At 37.1% G+C, this 27013-nt stretch overlaps 1 protein-coding gene across 10 annotated transcripts in view; it reads right to left on the bottom strand.

Annotated features, from left to right (window-relative positions):
• Positions 1–9362: 9362 nt before the first annotated feature.
• LOC5577754 overlaps positions 9363–27013 on the bottom strand; it is a 112234-nt gene continuing 94583 nt past the window's right edge. For 9 of the 10 annotated variants that reach the window (XM_021850204.1, XM_021850203.1, XM_021850201.1 and 6 more), the window contains 4 exons: positions 22525–22719; positions 21854–22425; positions 21543–21789; positions 9363–10010 (listed from right to left, as the gene is read on the bottom strand). In XM_021850204.1, the coding sequence (XP_021705896.1) occupies positions 9950–10010; positions 21543–21789; positions 21854–22425; positions 22525–22719 (1075 nt within the window). In that variant the 3' untranslated portion in view covers positions 9363–9949. The remainder of the gene's footprint in view (positions 10011–21542; positions 21790–21853; positions 22426–22524; positions 22720–27013) is intronic. The other variant, XM_021850205.1, reaches the window with a different exon arrangement.

Here is a 27013-nt window from a genome sequence, read left to right on the forward strand (position 1 = left end):
TTTTATCGAATTTTGTTTAGTGATGTTGAGAAAAAAATATGTATACCTAATTATACAAAATCATTGATTCAAACGGTTTACGAATCGCCTGTATTCCAATGGGATAAACATAGAACAGGTTAAGGATGATATCAGAAACTATACATCTATTTCCCATACGGAACAACGAGATAGGTAAATATCTTCATCAGAGAAACTTGCACCCAGAGGCGGACTTATCTCTTGAGAAACAACGATTATTACTTCTTCTTCCTTTTATTAATGGCATAACGTCTATACTGGGACAGAGCCTGCTTCTCAGCATAGTAGTCTGTGAAAACTTTCGTAGTTTTTAACTGATAGTTTTCTTTGCCAAAATTGACATTACAAAAAATAAACCCGAAAGATCCGGGGATCGAAGAACCAACAACCCTTCAGCATGGCTTTACTTCGCTTTGTCGGACATTGTCTCAAGGTTTAGAAAGGGTCTCAGACTCAGACATCAGACTCGTGGGACATTATTCATCTGGAAAAGTAGACTCTTCTGGATAGCCAGAATAATGACATTCCTAGTAGAATCAATGAAAGGATATGTTACCAAATTGATGACAGGAAACTCAAGATTGAGAACAAACATATTTTTGTTTGAGGCAATAAGGCTGATACAAATATTAAATTTCTTTTATGTCCGAGACCACTTGGAAGGTACGAGGGGGGGGATAAAAATAAATAAGGAACAAAAAAATAAAAATAGAAAAAATGTATTTTTTTTCGAATATTTATTTTTAACGATAATTGTTAAACTTTTTTCAAACGTCCTCTGGATCATTATTTCACTTGTTTTTTACTTATAAAATTGAAAAAACCTTGTTGATGTCAAAAACATGATGAATCTTTTTTTTTTCTCCCCCTCAAAATTTTCAGATTTTTGAAGGGGGGGGGTGACATAAAAGAAAATTAATATTTGTATCAGCCTAATCTCGCTAGAATTTCTCGTCCTGAGCCTTGAATGAAGTACGCTGCGCTCCATCGTTCTCTTCAACGGAGAATGGAAAAAAGGAGTCGCATGGTACTTAATGAATCGATGCCACATAAACAGTGAGCGCTTCAGCAAAGTAAAACGTATGCAGTTTTCGAACTTTTCGAAGAACAATGTATTTTGAATGAGAATAAGAATTTTTATTCCAATAACTTTGTGATATGGAAAAAAATGCTGGGGCTAAAGATACCCTAGTCAATCATGTTTGGAGGTCTTCTTCTTCTTCTTGGCATTAACGTCCTCACTAGGACAGAGCCGGCTACTCAGCGTAATGTTCTAAGAGCACTTCCACAGTTTTTCACCCTCATTCTTGTTTACGGCGGATCCAACTTTCGATCGAATCCTATTCGTTCGAATCCATTGCCCATTTGATTTTGCTGGCGTAGACGAGCATGCGAAAGGGTTTTCGATCGAAAGCGCATTCCCACGTAAACAAGAATAGGGGTGATGAACTGAGAGCTTTCTTTGCCAAAATCACCATTTTAGCATTCGTATATCGTGTGGCAGGTACTATGATACTCTATGCCCAGGGAAGTCAAGGAAATTTCCATTACGAAAAGATCCTGGACCGACCGGGAATTGAACCTAGACACCTTCAGCATGGCTTTGCTTTGTAGCCGCGGACGCTAACCACTCGGCTAAGGAAGGCCCCGAGGTATTCCCGGCAAAATGAAAGTCGACTAAGGAGGTATTCCCGCCAATATGAAAGTCAAAAAAAGCCAGGAGAAATCCTTTGAAGAGTTTCATAATGCATAAAAGGAGACATTCTTGGGAGAATTGTTGAAACCCGTCTAATATTTATCCAAAATGTGAAAATATGTTTTCCTAAGTTATTTTTCCAGAATTTTCCCAAGATATAATGTTGAGAATTTCTACCTAAATTTTCTTCTGAGGTTCCAATTGAGTTTATTTATCATAGCAGATAAATTCAATGAGGCTATCATTTTATAACGAGTGTATTGAAATCGAGAAGAGTTATAGATGGATTTCTGGAAATGTGGTTGAATGATGTAGTATTGGAATTCCTAGAGGTATTTCCGAAGTAATTCTTGATATGATTACTCCTAAAAACATTATTTCTAGAATCACTATAACCATTTTTGAAGGAATCCAGAGAATTTATGAATGGAATACGTGAGTGAGGGATGGAAAATTATTTCCCTAATCATTGGAGAAAATTTGAAGGAAAAAATCCTAGCGGGATTCCTGTACAATTCGTAAATTGATTTTGAGAAATCCTTGCAAAAAATATTCACTAGAAAGAAATTTGCAAAATCTTAGCAGGAATGATCTTAGAATCTTTGTAGAAATCCCTAGAAGGTTTCGTGGTGTAATACAGTCTTGGGTAAAATCTTGATGACATTTTTGCAAGCATTTCAGAAGGAATTATTTTTATTAGCTTTATTAGCTATCCAGCTTTTTACGCTAGCTTGCTATAAATTTTAAATCACCCCCTTCTGACATTTCTTGCCTCTACTATAATTTTTTCATAGCTAAATCGAAATGCTCTGTGTTTGAGTTCAATGTTGATGATTTATTTATTGTCAGAATTTTTCTAGTTTTTTTTTCAGGCAATCAACATCAGACAATAATTATGCATTTTTATAATACAGTACTGGACAGAATAAAGTACGCATTGGCCGTTTTCACATACAAAATGGTCAAGTTTAGAGATCTGCATCTCAGCTTTTAGTGTTCCGATTGATCTGAAATTTTCACCACAGCCTAGATATAACATAGATTTTACTCAATTAAAATATCACTGCATTTGAAACACAATCTTTTAAATTATTGAAAATCTTTCAATTTGCAAAAAATTGCAAAATTTAGTTTTGAAAATATTTTGAAAACAATCAGTTTTACCGAAAAATGATGTTCTGCAAATTTGTGTGTCTTATCAAATTGTACATTTTTGCAGAAGGACATATTGCTCTAAATATTTTCATATAAAAATTATTATTACTTTAAAATTTTGTCATTTTTATCAAAATTTGAGATTTGCGATAACTCAAAAGTTCGTTAATGAAAAACTATGAATTTCTAGCCTAGCAAATTTGAGGTTACTTTCAAGCTGCGGTGAAAATTTCAGGTCAAACGGACAACTAGAAACCGAGATATAAGACTCCAAACTTGATCATATTGTATGGAAAAACGGCCAATGCGTACTTTATTCTGTCCAGTACTGTATATTGCCTTTCTTTCCAGGTCAATTAATTAAAAAAAAAAAACAACGAAAGCAAATAAAGCTTGATTTCACACAGATTTTTTTTCAGTGAACTGTTTTCTTGGAAAGATACTACTGGACCATTGACCACCGTTCAATAATCCGAAGCTCTTGAAAAAATAGCGCCAAATTTATTGAGGAACCAGTGAAATGGATTGAAATGTTCTAATTTCATGTGATCATGTGTAAATTCATTCTTAGTCGCCTTATAATGTGGCACAATCAAATACGATATCGTTTAATTGTATAGTTTGCGATGAAGGAAAAATATTTCCAAAAAGCTAGATAATTAACAACATTTATGCGATTCTAACTCACTTTATTTTGGTGTATTTCTCTTTTTAACTCTAGTCCAGCTTTGAATCATTCTTAAAATCGTAAATGAGAATCCACCCTCTTCACTTCATTGTGCGTATGGGTAATTTAACTTTGGCACGAATATCTTAAGTTCAGCTTCAATGACCTAATAGTTGCTTTACGGACAAAGGCAATCGTCATGTGCCAGGGAAATTCAAATTTAAGTGCCGACGAAAAAAATTCCTTTTCTGTGGCAATGGTTACGAAGTCACGGGAATGTATCATAAAAAATGCTTTTGATTTTTAATTCAAGGATTAACAGCAGCAGTAATTCGTCATAAGTTTATTACTACAACTAATCAGATCGAGAAATCCCTTAAATTGATTACCTTAAATTAAAAAAAAAGATATGCATTAAAATTAAATCTAGTAAATTTATAAGAATTTAGATACGTAGAAATGCATATCAAGTGAAGTGAAAATTGTTGACAGTTGAATCAACAAACGCAAATCCCTGTCTACTAAGACCTTACTATGAAATCAGTAGATAATGAATGTCAACATCGAATCACCCCTTGTTGCTTTATAGCTAGCGTAAAAAGCTGGATTTATTCTCCGACTTTCAGGCCGTGGATGGCTCATCTCCGAAAGTAGAAATGCTAGGAGAAATTTCATGAGAATAAACCAAAGGTGACATTTCAGAAGAAATACATCGGGGCTACTTCTGCAAGATCTTGAATGTTGGAACATTTCGGGAAGAATTGAATATGTATTGTTCATCCAGAAACATCACAATATCCACAACTTATTTGTTTCAATGGCTAGAAAATAATTAGAAATCAGCTCTCCAATTTCTCTAGAGAATATTTTATCCGAAATCGACGAAAATTGGTCATAGATATCTCCAGGAAGGTTCTTTTTTATACGTCCCAAAAATTTCTCCCAAAGCTTTTTCAATAATTTCTTTAAAGAATTCATCGAAAATTCTTGACTATTAAAGAGATAGTTCCAGGAGTACTTTCTGGGTAACAGTACTCTCCCTTACTCGATATTCGGTATCTCGATATTGAGTTAGAGAACCATAGTAAAAGTTGGTTTTCATGGCTAACTCGATGGTCTCTTGGATAGCAATTGCACTGATATTGTGTTATGTAACTCGATACCTTTCTAACTCGATGGTCCCTTCAATATCGAGTAAGGGAGGGTTAACTGTATTTTCTACATTTTTAGTAGAAAGTCCTTCCATGATACCAATGTGTTTTTATTCAAACCACCAGCCTGTTTTGGATTCCTCAGACATTTCTGACTTTCGCATAGAATCATAGGCAAAGTAGGCCATCATTGAAGTTTGCACTAGTCATTAAGGCTCAAGAATCCATCATTCAATCATCAGCAATCATCAAAAATGAAAAACCAGTTTTTTCGTTCAAATTCAAAGAGATCCTCATGAAAATCTATCATCGCATAACAGATAGCAAGTGTAATGCAATGATAGATTTTCATGAACATTGCTTCAAATTTGAGAAACATTGGTTTTGAAAATTTGTAAAACGATGATGGTTATTTTCCTCTTAATGATTGTGGCTAATATATCTCACGATCGTAGTTTAAGGCGAAGTAGGCCGTCATTGAAATTTGTACGCGTCGTTGATGATTGTTGCTAATTCATCTCATGACTTCGAATCAAAGAAAATCAGTTGGTTTTGCACTGACACAGCTGAAAAAGTATTAGCATACTTTATGCATGTTAGCGCGTACAGTGATACATTTTCAAGTCAATATAAACTATCATGACTGAGTTGTATCACTTTGAAATGCATGCTGAAAAGTTATCATTGTTGCCAAAACGAATGACGGGCTACTTAGCCTTAAAGAAAATCGGCTAGTTGTGCACTGACATAGTTGAATAAGTATCAGTATACTTTTTTTCTTTAAAAAAGCCTCTAGACGAGACAAGCCGAACTCCTCAGCAATTATGCAAAAGTTTTCTCTTCGTCTAACGCAACTTCCACTAATTCCCAATCATTCGATCTTCATAATGGTAAAAGTTCTACCCGGTCGTTATCAGAATCCATCGGCAAAAATGGTATGCGAAGACTCCCTCGACAATACCCTCACCGAATACCATATCCGTCCCCACCACCCAATTAATCGATAATTAACGCCACCGGTATTCGATGCACGGAGAGCGCGCTTCGTTTAAAGGCGATTCGATTTCCATCAAGGATGGGAATGAGTAAATTTGCCAAATTGTTTTATACCAGCTGCGACCGGTCTTTTGCTTTTAATAGGCTCAATTTCCACGGCGAAATGAACGCTAAACTTTTCCTAGAAATCTTAGGGAAGGGGAAAGTTGCGTGTGGGTGACCTTGGGCATGTTGAGTTTTGGGTATGCTTCTGACTTGAAGTGTTGTTTGGATTTGGTCTATTTTTGTCCGATTGTGGATTATTAATCCCTTTCCTGGAAGCATCAATTTTTTACCACGCTATAAGTTATTTGAATCGTGATAACTTTTTTAAATGTATGTAGGTACCAATATTGTGCCCTGATGGATACAGCGTAGCGTCACGCCATTGGCGGGCGTATTGTAGAGCTCCATCTTCGTCTGGCTTGGGCGATACTTTTTCAGATGTCTCGAACATTTAGGGTCACCAGGTATTCCTCCACTGCGTACAGCCAGCGTATTCGTGATCTTCAACGGAGTTGCCGACGTCTACCTGGTTCCCTGCTGAATATTATTTCTACCCACATTCGCACTAAGTGACCAGCCCACTGAAGTCTGCCATATTTTACATGCCTTATAATATCCGCAACAGTATACACTTGATATAACTCGTGATTCATGCGTCTGCACCATTTTCTAGTTTCCCACCGGGTATTGTTGGCAGCACTTTTCGCTCGAAAACTCTGAAGCTTTCCAATGTACTTCTTTCAATGTCCACGCTTCGTGCCCATAGAGAGCCACTGGAAGAATCAATGTATCGATATCAATAAGGTAGATATCATCTGCAAAGCCAAGGAGCATGTACGACCGTGCGATGGTAGAGCGTTTCTCTGCACTCCAGATTTTTTAATACCACCATCGAGTGCAATGTTGAACAGTAACTTCGAAAGTGCGTTTCCCTGCTACTAACTCACTAAAGTCACAAACGAGATTGGCACACCTTGTCTGCAATCCGAACAATGTATTTTGAACTATCCAGCGTAGCACGTATCAGCCTAATAAGTTTCGCCGGCAAACCATGTTCAGATATTATCTGCCATAGCTCATATGTTTTGGCTGAATCGTACGCTGCCTTGAAATCAATAAACAGATGGTGAGTCTGCAATTTATACTCCCGGAATTTATCTAAGATCATTCGCAAGGTCCGCGGCCGAGCGGCCCTCACAATACCAGCTTAGTATTCGCCTACGAAGGACTCCTCGAGCGGTCTCTGCCTGTTAGGATGCGCGACAGTATTATGTACGCAGAATTCTGCATAGTAATCCCTCTGTAATTGACACACTCCAATCTTTATCCTTTCTTTTAGATTGGGCGTATGAAACCAGCCGGTGGGTATTTCTTCGTCCTCCCGCACCTTCAGAAGTACTTGTTGGATCGACTGGTAAAGTTGCTCACTTCCGTGTTTGAGAAGTTCGATCGGGTTCTGGTCCTTCCCAGTAGCCTAACAGTTTTTCAGCTTGCTGATGACCGTTTTAACCTCTCATATGGTCGGTGTATCACGCTACATTTCCGTTCAACATCTGAAGAAGCAGCAGAAGTAGCAGATCATGATAAACAGACTCTTATGATGTGTTACGGATCATGATTGTTACAGGTAGCGATAAGTGAGAGATAGTCTCTCTGAATTCAATCCATGACCGCAATAATACCGCCATAACACTGCGGAACACTTTTTTGTCTCGAGCATCAAAATATCGCTATTTACTCAATTAAGGGTTGCTGAACCCATTGACGTTTTCAAAAATATCATAGTACGTCCAGTTTTTGAGATATTTACATATATTACAGTTGAAAATGCAAAATTTGATTCTTTCAGCCAACTTGCATGCAAGTTTGCCAGCTTATATGGCAATTTAATGGCTTAATTTGGCTCAGAATTCAAACTTAATGTGTTCAACAATACTTATCAACAAAGTTCATAATACTTTCGATGCCCAAAAGTTATTTTATGATGGGTTGGAAAAGTATTGTATTTTGCCATATAGGAGAAACGAAGAAAAAAAGACTGTAAGCATGTTGAAAAATGCAATTCAATCTAAATTTAATCGTGCCATTTCAACCAAGTTATATCTATAAATTAAAGTTCCAAGTTCTATTTTGCATGTTTGGTGGATTAGATCACAAAAAAAGTTTGATAAATCATACTTTAAATTTTATGTAAACATCAATAAAAAAAAGTGTTTTATACAATTTTGGCGACCAGTAGCTAAAAATACATTTACAGATACAGCATCCCCAAATCTACTAGAGACACATAATTTGATACTTGAGACACGCAAAAAGGTCATTTTTGTTACGCTATGTAATGGGCAAATTACTTAGTTACTTGTAGAATACTTGCAATGTCATGCTGTTAATAACTAATAGAATACAAGATTATTTTTTCTCAGTGCGAATTCGAAAATGAAACTAACAACGTTCCTAGAGGGATCCAGAGGCATTTTGCATACTTTGGCAGCTTCCTTGTCGAGATATTGGCGGGATTGAAGATACTCGAAAATTTTCACTCGAACGATTGTAAAAAACTTCTCAAATTGATCAGCTTTTCAAGAGATATATAACTTATATCTGTAGTAGCAATCATTCAAAGCTTTTTTTTTGTACATTCTTGATGGGCATCTGACAAGTTTTTTTTAACAGTACATGGAGAAATTTTTGAAAAGTTTTACTAACGGCCTTTAAAGGCTCGCAAGGTAGGTTTCATAGCAGATATAAAGCAGATATATTTAATGACCTTTTTCACTAGAAAACTACGTATCCAGAACACTTCGAGACATGTCCAATTTGGCCAAAAGCTCTCAACATGTCTTGGCTTGTTATGAAAAAATCGTGAAGTTTGAGATGTCACAAGCTAAGTTTCATAATCAATACATAAGTGTGACTTAATCTTGCAAAAAACCTACCTCTGTACGTCCTGGAAAAACCCCGAAACCATGTGGACAAACAAGATCGGTTCAGGGGTCAATAAGCGAAATCGGTGCAGAAATGTTGGAGTTACGATATTTTTAGTTAAATCATGATTACCCGAATCGTTCGTTCAGACTCTAAGGGGTAAAAAATATTCAAAACAGCTTGCGAATGATGGATGGTAGATCATTGTGCTAAGTTTTCTATTATTATTGAAGTTGCATGAAACTTAGATTTTTCTCGCCGAGGATAAGTGTTGTGAGCGACAGCACTCGCGAGTTAATTTAATCGAATCGGGAAACAGTAAAGCACTTCGGAATACTTTAAACCAAAAAATTCTGTAACAAAATTTTTACAACAAAAAAGTTTAAAAATCTGTCGGGGAGATTTAGATTTTTTGAACTATTAGGATTTTTCCATAGTAAACTCGTGACAAACCGATAGAATATTGTTTAACCTTCCAATTATTAAATACTATGCCCAAGACGCTTCCCAAGCAACATATATGTTGTAATTGAGCATTATCAATTGATATATAATCACGTTTGATCATATACAAGTTAATAATGCTTAAGTATAAGATGTGTGTTGCTTGGGTTAGTATAGCGAACTCACTAAGATTCTAATAAAAGTTTTTTTAAAGAACTTATAAAGTAGTGCAAAAATATAGGAAACAAAATAGTTATCGCGATTCATTTTTTTTTGGTTTTAAACGAATGCTACTGCCAGTAGAGGGGTTAATAATTCTGAAAAGAATAAAAAAATATGTTTCCCAATAATTAAATAGCAATGCAATTGCTTTTGGTACAGCTGTCAAAATTGATGACTAACGGGAAACCATATAGGACCTTTTGGAACAATGAGTTTTGACTATTGAAACAACCCTTCTGCCTCCCGTGCATGTGCCCATGGACAAACCTACGCGTATGTCGGCGACCCTCATTTTGTGAATAGGTAGTCCCAAACCTTTTGATCCATATTGACAAGGGTCGGTCTTTTCGAATTGATCCTTGCATAATTGCGCCTCTCATAGGAATGCTACATATCTTCGGCGGTTGAATAAGAGCAAAGTACTATTTGCTTGTCCTGTTGTCGCCTGTGCCATTCCTCTGTGCTAATAATACACCCCACGTTGATTCCATAAAGATGTGCTCCAATAGGCCGACAAATCACATGTGTCTCTCTTTCCTTCGCCATATCAGCGGAAGCCTCTCACTATCCATCGCCATTCTTTGTAGCCCGTGCGTTCGTCTGGAAAAGAGTGGGTGGATGTGGCTCTTAGGAGTTCCACGCCATGACGACCTTCTTGAAGGGGACGAAGATACCGTGCTGCGGTTCGCTGGAATGGCAAAAAGAAATAAACGAGACATGTTAAGGTGCAGGTTTTGCTTCAAGTATAAGAGGATATTGGTTGACGACTCGTGACGGTATGGTGGCTAAAGAAATCGTGGGGATGGATCGAGAGTAAATATTCTATCAGCCTCTATCCATAAAAGTTGATCGAAGATTTTTAGTGCTCTGGTTTTGGTGATGCTGGACGAATTTGTGATATGTCTGATAGTAAATTAGACGTCTATTAGGATTATTTTCTCGTTTATGAAGCACAATGGATCATCATTGTCGCTTGCTTTTGAATTAGTTTTCCTATTGAGAGATGACATCGTATGATTTCACCAGCTTATGAAACAATTTGATAGAATTTGCCCTTTTTTGGTTACTTGGCATTCATTGGCGTAGCTAGGAATTTTTGCAGAGTGATCATATCTATCGTTTTGTCTCAACTCGCAAGGATTGTTTCAGAATTTCTGTGATTTATTTATGAAATTATTCAAGCATTTCTTCAAAAAACTTACGAGATTCATGATTTTTTTCAAGAATTGCTCCTCAACAACAATGATTTTTACAAATTATTTTACCTGATTGCATTCAAAATTATGTCGAGAAAGTTATCCATAAATTCCTTCAGAATTTCCACCATTTCTTCCTACACCGATATTTAGAAAATAAAATTCTGACAGAACTCCATTTTTTTTTTTAATTTCTTTATTAGTATCATTTCAAACATTACATTCATTTCTTATATCTAGGTGTTCTGTGTTATTAGACAACGCTATCATCCTAATTTGGTAAAACACAGAACTCCCATTATTTCAGCATGTTACCAAGTATTTATACAAGGATAATGACAGAGTTTCCTTAATAAATGCTCTAATGAACTCTTCAGAGAGTTCTTCCAGAATATGCTTTGCAAATACCGTAAATAAATTCATCTAGAATAACTATAACAAGTTCATCAGTTTATACTTAACGAATTCAACCAAGAGAAGAAATCTTTCCTTGTACTTCTGGATGTTTCAGAAAGTTCCTGAATTCTGTTTGGAAATGTTAATGTCATTGGTAATAAATTTGCGTATGCTGAACGAATATTTGAAATTCGTTTATTTTTCATTGAATGTGAAATGCATGAAAATTGGCTCATTTTCACCCCATCGATGGGTTGACATTGGGTCAAACAAACAAAAATTGATTCGCCATAAGAACAAACCAGGAGAATCGTCTTCCGCTGAAGTTTCCCACTGATTTTCAATTACTTTTTATATGATGGACATGAATGTGAGGTTTTAATAGCATTCATCCATCTAATGGTGATATTTTATTTTCAAAGGAAACGATAAATCTAACGAAAAATTCTTCATCTCAAATCTTTTTCAAATGATTCATTTACTTCTATTTTTAGAGATCATTGTTTTGTACGATAGCAATAGAAATTTGCAAGAAAAATATCGTTCAAGTTTTATATTAATATTCTCAATATTTACTGAGATATTTTAGATTTCGACCTTATGTCATTGTGTCATTCACAATGACGGTACCAGAATTATATTCAACATTATTGCAACAAAAATTCTATAAACAATTTAAACATAAAAAAAAATTCTGCCGAAAAAAGCTGGAAGATTTTTTTGGATTGTATCAAAAACAATCTCCCACTAATTTTATTATTCATTTATTGATAAATTCTAAGTTTTTTGAAATTGTAAAAAAACCGGACTTCAGCCATTTAAGCTGCACAGACCGTAGCTTAACACTACACAACGGACATACATGCTCCAATGGCACAGCCTAGAAGCATTTCTCATGAAAAGTTCCTGACGACACTTACCGCACGGCTATAAGGCCTACAATTATTTTGTTTACCATTCTTCTATAGATTCCTCCTTTTTCATACGCCAATGCTGTCGACCTAAAGCTTACTATCCAGAAGAAGCATAAATCATAACAACTTCGCATAAAACACATTTCCGAGAAGCCAATCATATTTTTTTAATAAGTACATACAGTTGTGTTCCGAATAATAGGAATAAACGTTGATTTTTACACAAAATGCTCCACTTTGGTATGCTCTTTAGCAATCCTATAAGATTATTTCCTTATGAGACATCAGCATGAAATTAAAATAAAGAACTACAAATATGCACAATTTTTATTACAAAATTCACAATTTTTGTACCAACTATTCACATTTACAGATACATAGTTCGTTCTTCCTTAATTACTATTTGAACAACAGACTGATTTTGTTGATCCAATTCTCTAATCTATCGTTATACGGTCAACAAATATTTAAACACTTTCCGAACTCTTTTTCATATACACAACAGTTGTTCCATATCAGATCCCTTATTTCCCCTTTGAAAATGAATAAGAACTGTCCTTGACGTACCACATTGAATGAAATAGTTCAAATAGTCTGTCATAATGCCGCTTTATATTCTTGTTTTTTTTTTGCATTTTTAATTGCAGAATATGCTCTAAATCATTATCTTTTAATGATATTCTGTTATGAATTATATGACTACTGTTTTGACTACTTTGCAGGAAATGAAAATAACATACAGTAATTTAGTTGTAAATTTTCCTAGAGATATTTGCTAATTTCGATCCATTCTTTGGCATTCTGCGACAGCTTCTGGCTTTGATTCAATGATAAAAAAATGTACCGCTCTTCTATCATCTTCTCATCAGCATTCACGTTGTACCAAATGTTTCTTATGAACAAAGCTTTGCTTTTTGCCTCAGGGTCGACTAACTTAAAATCTCCTTTCAAAAAATATAGTTCACTCCTGTTGATTTTGAACGCTTGTCCAGATCAAATAAGTTTTCCGCACGTTACTCTAATTTTAGCAATATGAGCATTGAGCGGTGACATATTTGTGCTACATTTTTTTTCAGCCATTCCATGAAAAAACGATCTAGTGGGTCTCCGAATTCCGTGAAAATTTGCTATTTTGTTCCTTATCCGAAATAAGGATAGGCGTCGTCCATTTATTACGTAACGCTAAAATTGCGAATTTTTGACCCCTCCCCTCCCTCCGTAACGCTTTTTGTATGAAAATTTTAAAATTTTTGTATGGGTCGTAACGCTCGAGCTTACCCCCTCCCCCCCCCTTCGAGCGTTACGTAATTTGTGGATGCCGCCATACACGTATTTTTGGATTTTTTGATTAGGGTGACCATTTCCGAAATAGGGTGACCAGAAAAATCGCGATTTGTTTAAAAAAATATATAACTTTTGAACCGTTTGACCGATTTTCAATCTTTTTGGACGAAATGAAGGCTAAAGATTTTGACTTTTCGGAAAAAATATAAAATTTCACAAAAATTGTGTTTTTTACATGAAAAAACTCAATAGTTTCCGTTTTTTCGTGTTTTGAAGGCCTCGGGACCAAAAGGGCTATTGCTGCTCTCATTTTTTCTTAAAAGTTCAGAAAATTTTACCTAAACTGTCAAATTTTCAGCGATGTATGTTTTTTAGTTTTTGAGATATATTGTTTTGAAAATAAAAAATCAGTCATTTTTCATCGGCACACACTGTAGATCTCAGCGCATTAGATTTGTAATGTTTAAAAAAAAATCATAACTTTTGAACAGCTCAACCGATTTCCAATCTTTTTTTATGGAATGAAAGCTTAAGGTCTCAACTTTTCAGAAAAAATAGAAAAAAATAGAAAACTTAGAAATTTTTTTTTACATTAAAATATATGAAAATTTCTAAAAAAAAACTAGAATTTTTTATATTTTTTCACGTTTAAACATATTTTTTATCAGATTTTTCAATTTTGTCTGAATACATGAAATTTTAAGCTTTCATTCCATACAAAAAGATTGGAAATCGGTTAAGCTGTTCAAAAGTTATAATTTTTTTTAAACATTACAAATCTAATGCGCTGAGACCTACAGTGTGTGCCGATAAAAAATGACTGATTTTTTATTTTCAAAAAAATATATCCCAAAAACTAAAAAAACATACATCGCTGAAAATTTGACAGTATACGTAAAATTTTCTGAACTTTCAAGAAAAAATGAGAACAGCGATAGCCCCTTTGGTCCCGAGGCCTTCAAAACACGAAAAAACGGAAACTATTGAGTTTTTTCATGTAAAAAACACAATTTTTGTGAAATTTTATATTTTCCCTAAAATCTTTAGCCTTTATTTCGTCCAAAAAGATTGAAAATCGGTCAAACGGTTCAAAAGTTATAATTAAAAAAAATAAAAATTTTGCAAAATCGCGATGTTTCTGGTCACCCTATTTCGGAAATGGTCACCCTAATCAAAAAATCTAAAAATACGTGTATCCTTATTTTGGATAAGGAACAAAATAGCAAATTTTCACGGAATTCGGAGACCCACTAGATCGGTTTTTCATGGAATGGCTGTATATTAAGGCGCTCTGTGCTCGTGGCCACTACTGTGCCGGAATCAGCTGATCTGTAGCTTCTTTACCGATACAGATCTACAGTCGACTCTCCATAACTCGATGTTCAAGGGACCATCGACTTATAGAATTATCGAGTTATAGAACATACCGATACCAAAAATTCTAAAATCAAAGGTTCAAATTTCTATATTTCCAATACTTTTATGACCACTTCCTTAGCCGAGTGGTTAGAGTCTGCGGCTACAAAGCAAAGCCATGCTGAAGGTGTCTGGGTTCGATTCCCGGTCGGTCCAGGATCTTTTCGTAATGGAAATTTCCTTGACTTCCCTGGGCATAAAGTATCATCGTACCTGCCACACGATATACGAATGCGAAAATGGCAACTTTGGCAAAGAAAGCTCTCAGTTAACAACTGTGGAATTGCTCATTGAACACTAAGCTGAGAAGCAGGCTTTGTCCCTGTGAGGACGTAATGCCAAGAAGAAGAAGATGACCACTTCTGTAAGCAAACAACACTATTTTGTTGACAGCATTTTGAAAAAAATATCTTTGGGAACTTATTTCAAAATGCTCGAAAAATTCCTTCTTTTACTAAAGAAATATTTTTTTATTTTTATGTTTTTAACTTTTATTACATCTTGCAATTCCTTTATTCACTGCCATACCAGAAAAGGTCCATGTTTCCTTGTATAAAAAAGCGTTTTTAGATGGATATCGAGTTATGGAGGGAAATTTTCCTCCCACGTGACTTATGGAGAGCATGATGTATGGGAATTTGAAGGGACCGCAAAATCCATCGAGTTATAGAATATATCGAGTTATAGAACATCGAGTTGTGGAGAGTCGACTGTATTTTCAACTTATCTATATCTATATTTACATCAACTTTCACTCTCCCTACTCTTTTACTCTCACACCGAGCAGGTAAGAGAGAGCTCTGCTGTTACTTGTTAGTGAGGCTAGCTGCCTGCGAAGAGGGTCAGTCACCATCTGATACTGACGGAGGATGGATGTGCTCCCCAAAGCACAGTCCTCCGTGAGGAGTCTTCTGGTGGCTGGACGGGTTTTTTGAGAAGGGGCTGGGAATCGAACCCATGATCTTCCGCTTATGAAGCGAAAGCGCTACAGACCCCCCTCTATTTGTGCTACATATCATAGCTTAAGGTTGATCTGCTGCTGACAAGAAAAGTAATCGCCTATCTCGATGCGTGGGAAATTTCTTGCAAGAAATGGTCAAGAGACGCAGTTTTCTTCGATCACAGTACGCAGTTGAAAAGAAATGTCAATTTAAATGGAGCTCACTGTAGAAAATTTCGTGGCCATTTCTTCCGCAGAAATTTTTACTTTTCTTGAGCGGAACAGCATACTTAGCTTTAAAAAGAATGAATATATTTAATACCTGGCATCTCTCAATTATATTCAGATTCTCAATTATATTCAGCTTCTTAGTGTAACTGCAAAGATTATTTCAGGTTTGTAATTAGCCTTTTTTGAAAGGAATCACCAGAGCTGCTCTTGCTTTTCTCTGTTGCTCAGAGATTGGTTCCCACTGTTCCGAGAACTCCTGGTTTACAGCGTACTATGACCAAAAATATCTATTAATATTCTCCAACCTCAATTCCAATGAAATATCATCGGTTTCCCATTTCATATGGAAATTATTAGCCGTCCTTTTTCTTGTAACCTAAAGTTCAAGGTTATTTTATGACTCGACTCAGAACAACGTATGGACATCTACATACATAAGGTTGGATATGACAGAACATATATACATATATATAATCAAATGTTAGCATTGCAAATGAAAGTATACCTCCCGCCCGAGACAGACCACTCAGGTGTAGAGAAATTTCTCCGTAGGTACCCTATTCTGCTGATGTAAATTTTGAAATTTACTTGCCTGTCTTTTCGACGATTAGGCTAATGTTATTACAGTCGTGCTCCGATTTTATCTCTCAACAGGGATAGCGACAAAAAACGGGAAATTTTTCAATTTCATTTTTGACCTCGCAGTTGTATTCGAAAAAAGAATTTTTCATTATCCTTCTTCTGCTTAGCTTCACCTCTCAACTGTAACAGAGCCTGTCCCTGTCAACCAGTTAGTGACTATCGATAGTGATTGATACCGATTCGTTTTGCATCGTTAGCGATCGCTATCGTTAGACAAAGATCTATAAAGAATTATGAAGACGGTTTGGTCGGGGTTTTGTTCAGCTTAGTTTTCTAATGTGCACTTCCACTTCCAAAGATCTTTATTTTTTTTAATTATGACATTCATTTTGTTATATCTAGGTGTCCTGTGTTGAGCAATACTACCATCCTCATTTGGTAAAACTAAATTAGGCATTTATTAACATTTTGTTGACAACATATTACATTTTATTTGCCGTAGCAGTTCAGAATTTTTACAGGTGAGTGGATTTCACCTGTTTATAAGAGAAAAAAAAACTTTCAATTAACTTAACCTAATTTTACCTAGATATATAACGCATTTATTGTGGTAATAGAAGATTGCAACAGTTTTTGTCTAAAATTATTAATAATTTTAATCGACATTTGTTCCAAAGTTTCAACATTGGATATTATATCGAGGACCTGGGTTTGAATGCCATCCCGAGGTAGTCATTTATGACTTGAAAAGATCATTGTGACGATTTCCTTTGTAATGCCGTTGCTCCCAAGATGAACTAGCCCAAGATGAACAGAAAAAAATATCTTCGTACTTGTTACATTTGGCCTCAATGTGATTTTTGAAATTTTTTTTTTATCTCGCATGAGCCCTAGATACTTAACTTCATCTGACCAATTTATTGAAACTCCTCTACTCGTGACAACATGTCTACTTGAAGGTTTCACATACAGAGCTATTATGTGGGAATATTATAGGTTTTAGAGAGAGTTTTAGAAGCAATCACTAACAAAACATAATTTACACACTTAGATCAGATTACCGAATTCGGTAATCCGTTCACCGATATCAGTGATCCATTTACCGAAATCTCTACAGCTGATTTGTCGGAAATCTATTCGGGAATCCAACAAACTACCGTTTGTTCTGTGATTTGCGTTTTGGAGCACGAGTTACGTACTAGTGGTTTACGGAACAAGTTGCAGAATGATGAATTTTACAGCACGAGTCGTAAATTTATCCTACGAGGCTTGCCGAGTAGGATAATAATGACGAGTGCTGTAAAAATCTAGTTCTGCAACGAGTTACGTACAACATTTTTTTTTGCAATTTCGTAGAAGGCCACTTGAGGGTATCAGAAATTATATAGGAATGCATTACTCATTATTTTACAATTTCTGAAAAATTGTTGTGTTATGATTCATTACGCAACTGTTTTGGATTGCATCTTTCCGCGTAAAAATGCTTTCTGAACCATAGTGCACTGTGTATTCTCCGATAATATACACTGAGGAAAGCAAACGTAAGACTGTCATAAGATTTGCTTATGGAATTACGACACAAGAAAAATCTTTGAAATTCATAAGACCATCGTATGGTTTTCGGCAGATGTTGTTTCCATAATACACCTCGAAGGAATTTCGTAAGATGATCTTATGAACCAGCATTGACTTGATAACAAAATCCATAGATAGTCTTATGAAATACGTTCTGATCCATTCTTGGTTCCATAAGACTGTCTTGCGTAATTTGAGCTTTAGATTATAAATTTCAATGAATGAATAATATTAATCCGCGTTGAAAAATAGGTTAACCAACTTGGGAAAATCAAATTTTCATCCATTTTGTCATGTCGCAAATCGATTAAAGCACTTTACTGTAAGCATTAGAATCGATTTGCGATACGACAAAATGGATGAAAATTAGATTTTCTCTAGTTGGCTAACCTATTTTGAACGCGAAGAAGTATATTATAACAGCGAAACATTATTGAGAAAAGTTGTGAAGAACGCTTGAATTGGTGCAGGTTTACGTTAGGGCGGATTAATGGATGAGGGGAGTTTGTGATATCTTACGCGTCATGCAAATCGTTTTGAATTTTCAATCAAAAATCTTATTCTTTGAATCCAATTCCTAAATCTGATCGAAAGAAAGTGTTAGTTACAGCGGAATTGATGATAAATAGAAAATATTTACCCTTTGATGCATTAGAAACGGAGTCAGCCAGCGAGAAATCAGCAAACACGTCCATTTCGGAAGCCATATTGAATTTATGATTGTGAAATGGCAGTACCGAGAAAATTTGCCTCACGTGGTTCTGCACAATGATGAGCAATGGGGTTCATAAGCGTTCTTATGACATTGACAATTGATTATTATGAAAAAAAAAAAAATACACTTGTCTTATGAATCTCAATCTCGTCGAATGAAATACGCAAGTGTCTTATGAACCAACAAAAAAATAATAAAAAACGCGTTCATTAGTGTGATCTTATGAAAATCATGCGAGATTTTTGCCCCAGTGTAGAGGTTTCCACTTCGCATCTTATATTCATAACTAGTGGTCCCGGCAAACTTCGTCTTGCCATCAAGTCATCAAGTAGGCTATTGAAAAATGTCATGATATCTTCTATACAAAATGACATATTAGTACTCCCCCGTTTTACCAAATTTTCCGATAACTTCCCTAAACTTTTTTGTCACACGAACACGTCGGAGCCCTTCAAGAAGACAACAGTGGAAGAATTGTGCAAATCGGATGTCCTGTTCTCAAGTTATTTCGTGACATACAAACACCAATCCATTTTTATTTATTGCTGTTTGCGTTTGACGTAGCCAAGGTTTGCTAACTTGGCTTCAAATGCGGTAACACAAAGCAATCAAAGGATACTTAGCAACCATGATCCATATCACCGCCAACCTAGCAAAAAAAAAATCAAACTTTGACTTCGCATTCCTTGTGAAAAATATTACCGCGTTTGGTGTTCCCTATAACAAATTAGAGGTTCATGCAACCTACCTTAACCTCAGGGGCTGCCTACTCTGCCACTCGTGAGTAATTTACGTTGCACCCGCGCCGCCGCTCCGCTCGCAGCGATGTCACCGCCGCCGGTGGATGAATGGGCGTCGGATACGGGCACCGGTACGCGGTCTCAGCGACCACCACACATTTAGGGCACTCGCGGAAATTCTTGGCGCGAAACGTGGGTCACTCGCGTCACTGTTAAAGGGGCGGAGTTTTGGCTGTTTAATACACCACTTCTCGTATCTCGGTTTCGGAGGTAGTTTTAAATTAACGCAATCGTCGCACTATCCGACTCCTCTGAAGGATTATTGCACTCGGGGGACACAGTATGCTCCCGGTTATCGACCGCACACGCGATACTTTGTCACGGCCACGATTTATAACACTTGGACTGATTTTTTTGAGATCCGCACACCTTGCTAGCTGAATTTTAATTGCCCAGCAATCGAGCTCGAGCTCTAACAAACCCCCTGCTATGGGCCTTTTCTCTCCCACTCTCTCGCATTTCCTCCTAACCACGTATACCAACCATATCGTGGTTGTGGCAGCTGGTAACCAGCGACGTTGGTAGCGGACGGCGTGTCAATGGGCGGTTTTATTTTTAATAAGTTTATATAATACAAAAACCTAACTCCTAAACACGCAATACTATTACAATTTTATTAAATTATTTTAATTTATATTAATGGGACATTGACAAATGTTACATCCCGCATTTGATATTTGCGTTTCAAATGCACACAGCAATTTATAGATAGAAGATGACCCCGATTTGTGTGTTTTTTTATGGCCCCTTTGTAGCACTAATCATAGCAGGCTGATAATATTTCTCTTGACATTATAATTATCCCCCAACGAAGCCTCAATCAACAACCCTCCAACTATGGCACGCCGAATCAAGTTGGGCCAACTGCTCGATATCGCGTTCGAAATTCCCGAAACCGGAGTTGTTAACATTCGACTATTGTTCGAAATTCTGCGGGCTTTGCTGAAAAAGTTGGGCCTCAATGATCTGGATGTCCTGGTTGATCTGGGACAGGCCGGTAGCAGCCTGGCCGATAGATCCAAATGCTGGGAGGGCTTTGGAGTCGATGAGTTGATGAGTCCCAGCCTGATGGCGTTGGATCCCGAAGCACGGGCGGCCGAAATCGCCCGGAGACGAGCAGAGGAAATCAAACAAGTGCTGAACCTTTTGAAAGCGTACATGGTTCGGTTGCAAGCGTTGGAGTCCGGACTGGCCGATCTGAGGGCAAAGCGCGCAGAAGATCTGGAAACGATGGCGAAAATATTGAACCAGATTGACCTGCTGGATGCAAGGCTGTGCGATCAGGAGAAAAACGTTGCTAAGTTGGAATCGGATATGGATTGTTTGGGATTGGCCATGATGGATTACGATATCAAAATCGAGGATATATTTCGACGGTTGGATTTGATGGGCGTTGAGATCCGGGAAGCTAAGTGCCAAATTCGTTGCATCGAGAAGGATCGACAGCAGTTTTTAATGGCTGTACAAACGGTGACGGAGCAGATTAATCATTTTTCGGTGACAAAAGCTGATAAGGATGTTATGGATAAGGAGTTGGGATTGAGAGCATTAGTGGAAGATCTGAAACGATATGTGCCTTGTGAGTATTACAATTTGGCACAGATGGAGTTAAGTAGCAACATAGCCAAGCTGTACGAAGACATCTATCGGCAGGAACAGAACTTGAAGACTAAGGCTTATGAGTTGGTGAAGGGACTGCAATCCAAGGCTGAAGCGGGAGAAATGAATGACTTTCGAAGACAACAATCGAAAATATTGCATAAGTTCAAGCAATTGGAGATGGATTCTCGATCAAAAAGTTCGACAGCTGCTGGAATTTCGTTAAATAAGAAGCGAAGCGGGCATTGCTTAACGTGTGGATTGGAAGCTTCCTTAGAAGGCAACACCGAGTTAATACCAAGACCTGTTCAGTTCGTTCCTCCATCCAAAGCAAAGGATATCTTCACTCTTCGAAGTCGATACTGTGGAGGAGATTCTACCATAATTAAGCCTGAGGAAAAGGTTGTCCTTCAGAGTACAGTTCTTGGACTGGAATGCATCAGCAAGTCTGCTCCGGTTCCGAAACAGATCGTCGGAGATGACGGCGCATTATATTTGGCTGATCCTTGCCTCGAGCATGTAAGTAAATTATAGGTTTTAAATTCGAACAAGCACAATAAATTCTAACTTACCAGTCGAAAAATTTCCTTCCATCAATCGTTCCATCACAATCACCCAAGTTGTTGGGAAGTTGTAGGCCAACGTAGATTTCATCTTGCTCGCCAAAGGCACTACCACCGCCCGCCAGCGGGCCTATGTAGCGTACCCTGCCGACTACCACTCGTCCGCTTCTAGCAATTACTTTCGCCAGGTGTCCGGGCTTGAGACATTTGGCGGTCTTTGGCAGGAAGGGCAGTGCCTGTTTCGAAGGAATGTAGTCTGTGGAAAAAGGGGAAGCTTGATTAGTTCATATTCTAAGGGCTATAAAATGTTTCAGGTTTACCCCGTTGAATGTCGTTCTCCGAGCACCTTCGGTGCTTTGCCGTAGCTGTGATATGCAGTGGTGGAGGAGGTAGCGGAGGTTCACAATGACCCCCGGGATCCTCCAGCATGATGTTTCCTTCGATAGATCTTCGCAAAAAGTCCTCGGCCTCCTCTAGTAGACTGTCCGTTGATCCACCGGAATCACCATGAATTCTGTACAACGAAGGGCCACCATACCTTCGTGGGCAGTTGCAGTCATGCCTCAGATCTGGTAGCGAACCCCGTATCTTGTGCGTGGGTTCTTGGAAGGTTACCCTCGGAGTATAATGCATGCTTTCCGAGGCTCTAAGCGAAGTATTCTGGTGATTGTGGCGACAAATGGCACAACGGATTGAAGGAACGCTTCTGGAGCGATGGTGCTTACTCAAAGTACTATACCTTGACCCAAGTGAGTAGCTTTTGGACGAGTCGAACGAGTCACCACGATCTGCCCAATATGCGTCCGTCTGCGTGGTTTGCGTAGCGATACTGCTTTCGTTGACCGTCCATTGCGAAACGCCCGGTGAGTTCATGCTGTAGCTCGGTGGAATTCTGAATGGATGAGAAACGATACCACATGTCAGTATACGAACTTGAACAGACACAACATCTTCTAATCAAACAACATCTAAAATTAGAGTACAAATCTACCCCTTGACCGTTTCCGGCGTCTTGAGCAGATTGCCCTTGCAGTAGTTAGGCGAGCGGTTCTCGTCGTTGTTTTCGTCCTGTTCCTCCGGTTGCTGACACAGGTGGTCTGCCGAGCGTGATAGCTCCGGAACCATGCTGGTGAAATTGATATCGCTCAACAGCACTCGACGAGCCTCTTGGGTTTTATCTGATGGCCTGTTGGGCCGGTTGATTGATGGTTGCATGGTGGCGTGGGATGTGGTTCCCATCGGTAATGTTGTCCATGTGGGCCCGAGAGCAGCAGTGTGGAATAAGGATAAACCATAACATGTTTCGCTGGATACATTGTGTTGGCATAGATAATGTTGGTACATATTGATATGAGCTAAGCTAATGGTGTGGTTTTCCGTCTATCGGAATGATGTGAAATGGCAGTTTTGCGGAAGCAAGGATGGCACTTAATAGTGACAAAATAATTGGCTACGAAAAGCTCACATTGTTGGTGCTAATGCGAGACTTTATGGAATAAATTAGGTAACCGGAGGGTTGCTGGTGATGAAGATTGACGGGAATAAAAAAGAGCCAAATAATTTGACACGTTCAACTATTATTAGAAATATAAATTTAAATAACTAAAAATAGGAATTCTTCTTCTTCTGACGTTAAGCGGAAACTGCGATAGAGCCTGCTTCTCAGCTTAGTGTTGTTATGAGCACTATTCAAGTTATCAACTGGGAGATTTCTTTGCATTTTTACCATTTATACATTTTTAAATCATGTGGTAAGTACGAAGATACTCATCTCACTTAATTCTTTGCCTTTTTTTCTGTGGTCAATATGACTCTCAGAGAACTTTGAAGGGCTGTAATATTTTTGTTAGTGCATCGATTTATGATTTTTTTCACATATTAGTGCGTATCCACGAGTTTTTTTTTGCACATAAGGCCGGAACAAATCTTAAAATCTTCTTTTGTCACCTTCCACCAAAATGTGTCAAAGGGGGAGGGGGGGGGCTGAGCAAAAAATAATAAAATGGAAATTCAGGAAAAGTCATCATTTTTCAATTCATATTATATGATATATTATATTTTAGATATGCTACCAAGAAGTACACTAATAATAAGTACGATTCATGAAGAAAACTGAAAAATGATGCAAATGCAAATGGGACTGTTATGCGAGTATGGCCAGTATATCCGTCAAATCAAAATGTTTGAATAATGAACACGACATTTTTTTTATTCTCAACATTGATCGCATAACATTTTTCATAAAACGGCTTTCAAATTGTACTCTAGCTATTAACAATTTTAAGAAGACTGCGAAAATGTTGCACTTATATGCAACTTGAAATCATATTTAGATTATTTCAATTTGGTCCAACATACCCGCCACATGATATACGAATGCGAAAATGGCTACTTTGGCACTGAAAGCTCTCAGTTAATAACTGTGGAAGTGCTCCGTGTTCTTCTAAGCTGAGAAGCAGGCTCTGTTCCAGTGGGGAAGTAATACCAAGATGAAGAAGAATCCATGTAAATCATTAAAAAAAAATCTATTTTCATAGGCCACACTGTTACAGTTAAACAAACAAATTGAGGACTTGTAATCCAATAACACATGTTATCTCATGTAATACAGTAAGGACAAAAAACAAAACTAGCAAAAACACGGAAAATAATGAAAATCAACACTGAAAATAAGATAGTTTATTTATTTTCCTCTTCTGACTTTTTGAAAATTTTGAAGGGGGGAGACAAAAGTAAATTTTCAAATTTGTTCCGGCTTTTTTTTCACAAATACCTTGAATAACTATAAAATTCGGGGAATCAGAAAATTACGTTTTCTGTGATAGCTCTATCATGGGGCTGAATTCCGAACTAACCAACTGCCGTGAATCGCAAGGATCCTATAACATTTCCCCGAATACCATTACCCCGAAAACCATCACCCCGAAAGTCAATACCCCGAATGGTCAAGTACCCCGAAAACCAATACCCCGAAATCCATTACCCCGAATAGTCCGTTACCCCGAATACCATTTCTCCGAATATACCATGACCCCGAATTTTCTTGACACAAAAAAATTGAAAATGAAGATCCGATAAATGAATCTCATATACCTATTTTATAGAATTTTGATTTTCATTTGAATTCATGTTCTTGTTATGAAAGATTTATTCTTCTTTTAATCAACAGCTTTTCTTCATGGACAAAGTGAAAATCAAAATCTCACTCACAGGCGTTTACTTGATTTTGTGTGAATGGTTGTGTTCACAGCAATAAATCATTTTTCGAACTGATGATAATGCTGACATGTTAATAATAGAGATCTCTTCCGCCCTCTCTCGATGGCGTTATGTTATTTGGTAATGCATAATTATATTTTTATATTGCTGGAGGCAATGCGAGTTTCAACATATTCTAATATGGCACTAGACTATGGTTTGAAAAATGTCAGATGAAATTGTTAACTGATATTGAACTGACTATTATTTCAAAAGTACATCGCTAAAGAACAGCCTATAATGAAAAAAGAAAAAATCACTGATAAATCAATAATTATGATGCCAACAATGCCAACTTTGCTAGTGCAACTTCCGAAAGAATAGCCGATAACTAAAAGAAGGACAAATCTCTTGTTGGAAATTGTAATACTGACAAGATGTAACACAGACAAGTAATGCAGGGGCTTATTTTCAAGGTTGCTCGTCTGAAGTCACTGTCAACTTTGAATTTCGCTAAAGGCAATTTTGTCAGTCGATTTTTTTATCGCTATCGCTCCAACTTTAACTCAAACGGTACAACTCGAAAGAACATCCTATAACTCAAAGAGAAAATCATTGATTTAAAGTTTCACACTACCATTATACAACCTCGAAAGAACAGCCGATGATTGAAAGAATAAAAAATCACTAATAGGAATAGTATTAGTTATTAGGCCGAAAATTTTTAGGCTTAAATTCGCGAGTTTCCTCTAAGAATTTCTTGAAGTGAATCACTGATTTTCGGGGAAGTGTCGTATTCGGAAAACTGGTTTTCGGGGTAATGTTTTTCGGGGTATGTGGCTTTCGGGGTAACGTTGCATTCGGGATAATGGTTTTCGGGGTACTGGTTTTCGGGGAGATGGTTTTCGGGGAGATGGTTTTCGGGGTAATAGTATTCGGGGAAGTGTTATATGACCTATATGATATGATAAACCAGCAAGTCAAATTATCCCATAATGAAAAGTAATCGCATATCAGTCCCACCACAGATTTCCGCACCGTGTAACACTAAAATTAACCGTGTTTCGATCATCTTTATATTTTTATTGGAAAGATATCATAGTAAAAAGCAAATTGTTGAAGTTTCATTAAGATTTGAACATGTTCCAATCCTCTGGATTTTTTTTAATATTCGTATGGAAAACGAGTTTGGTAACTACATAGCCCATTTTTTCAATGCCTACTTTTCACAGATGGGACTGACGATTCACGGCAGCCAAGGTGGCACATAGTAGCCCTACCCTTGTTGCAAATCATTACCGCAGAGAGTATACAGTCGACTCTCCACATCTCGATGTTCTACATCTTGATATCTCTCCCTATGTCGATGATTGCTTCTGTCCCTTCATTCTGCATACGATTTCCCTCTCCACATCTCGATATCCTCCTTATCTCGATATCTCCATATCTCGATGTGTTCCTGTTGATTTTTCGTTCCCAATTTTCTCTCCATATGTCGATATGAACACTATCAAAGGTTACTAGACCAGATTTTAGTAATTCAGAAAAAAAAATGGAAACTCGAAATGCAGTTTGTTTGTTTATTATTTTCCTAGTAACGGAGTGACATTCAATCTAGTGTTCATCAAATAAATGTTTTTTATTTCGATCTATCCCTATCTCGATGGTCCCTTTGATATCGAGATGTGGAGAGGCGACTATAGTTTCATGTAAAATTGATTCTAAGCGTCTGAAGTTTCCAAATATCCCTTTTTCACAATAATCACTCCCCACAAGCCCCCTTCTTTCGAATTTTCTTGCAAAAAATATGTACAGATCTTCGCGATAAAAAGAAAGTTACTGATTTTGAGTCACAGTACTTCGTGTAAGTGAAATTAGTCATAGCAGCCGGATAGTTAAGTAAAAATATATTTTCCAAAAAAGCAGAAAAATCGAAAATCGATTGAAATTCCGTGAAGTTATTATGATTAGAATTCAGGATCAATTTTATCCCTCGCACATATAGAGGGCTAATGTATAATGGGAATTTACTGCCAAAAATGAATAAAACAGTATAAAATAAAATAGTAATTGATGTTGGTGAACACTCTTCTAGAGCTACGAATGTTGTTGTCTGGCTTTAAATTGTGGTACATAGCGGGATTTGGGGCAAGTGTGCCACCTTAAGCAAGTTGTTCTCTAACTTTGTCTAAAGCTTAAAAAACCCGCCAATTCAGCCACACGATGTTAGTTTCACATCTTTTTATAAGCACTGTGCCATTTAAAAAGAAAATAATTTCAAA

Source organism: Aedes aegypti, chromosome 3, assembly GCF_002204515.2.
Source record: "Aedes aegypti strain LVP_AGWG chromosome 3, AaegL5.0 Primary Assembly, whole genome shotgun sequence".
In the NCBI taxonomy this organism is placed as follows: Eukaryota; Metazoa; Arthropoda; class Insecta; order Diptera; family Culicidae; genus Aedes; species Aedes aegypti.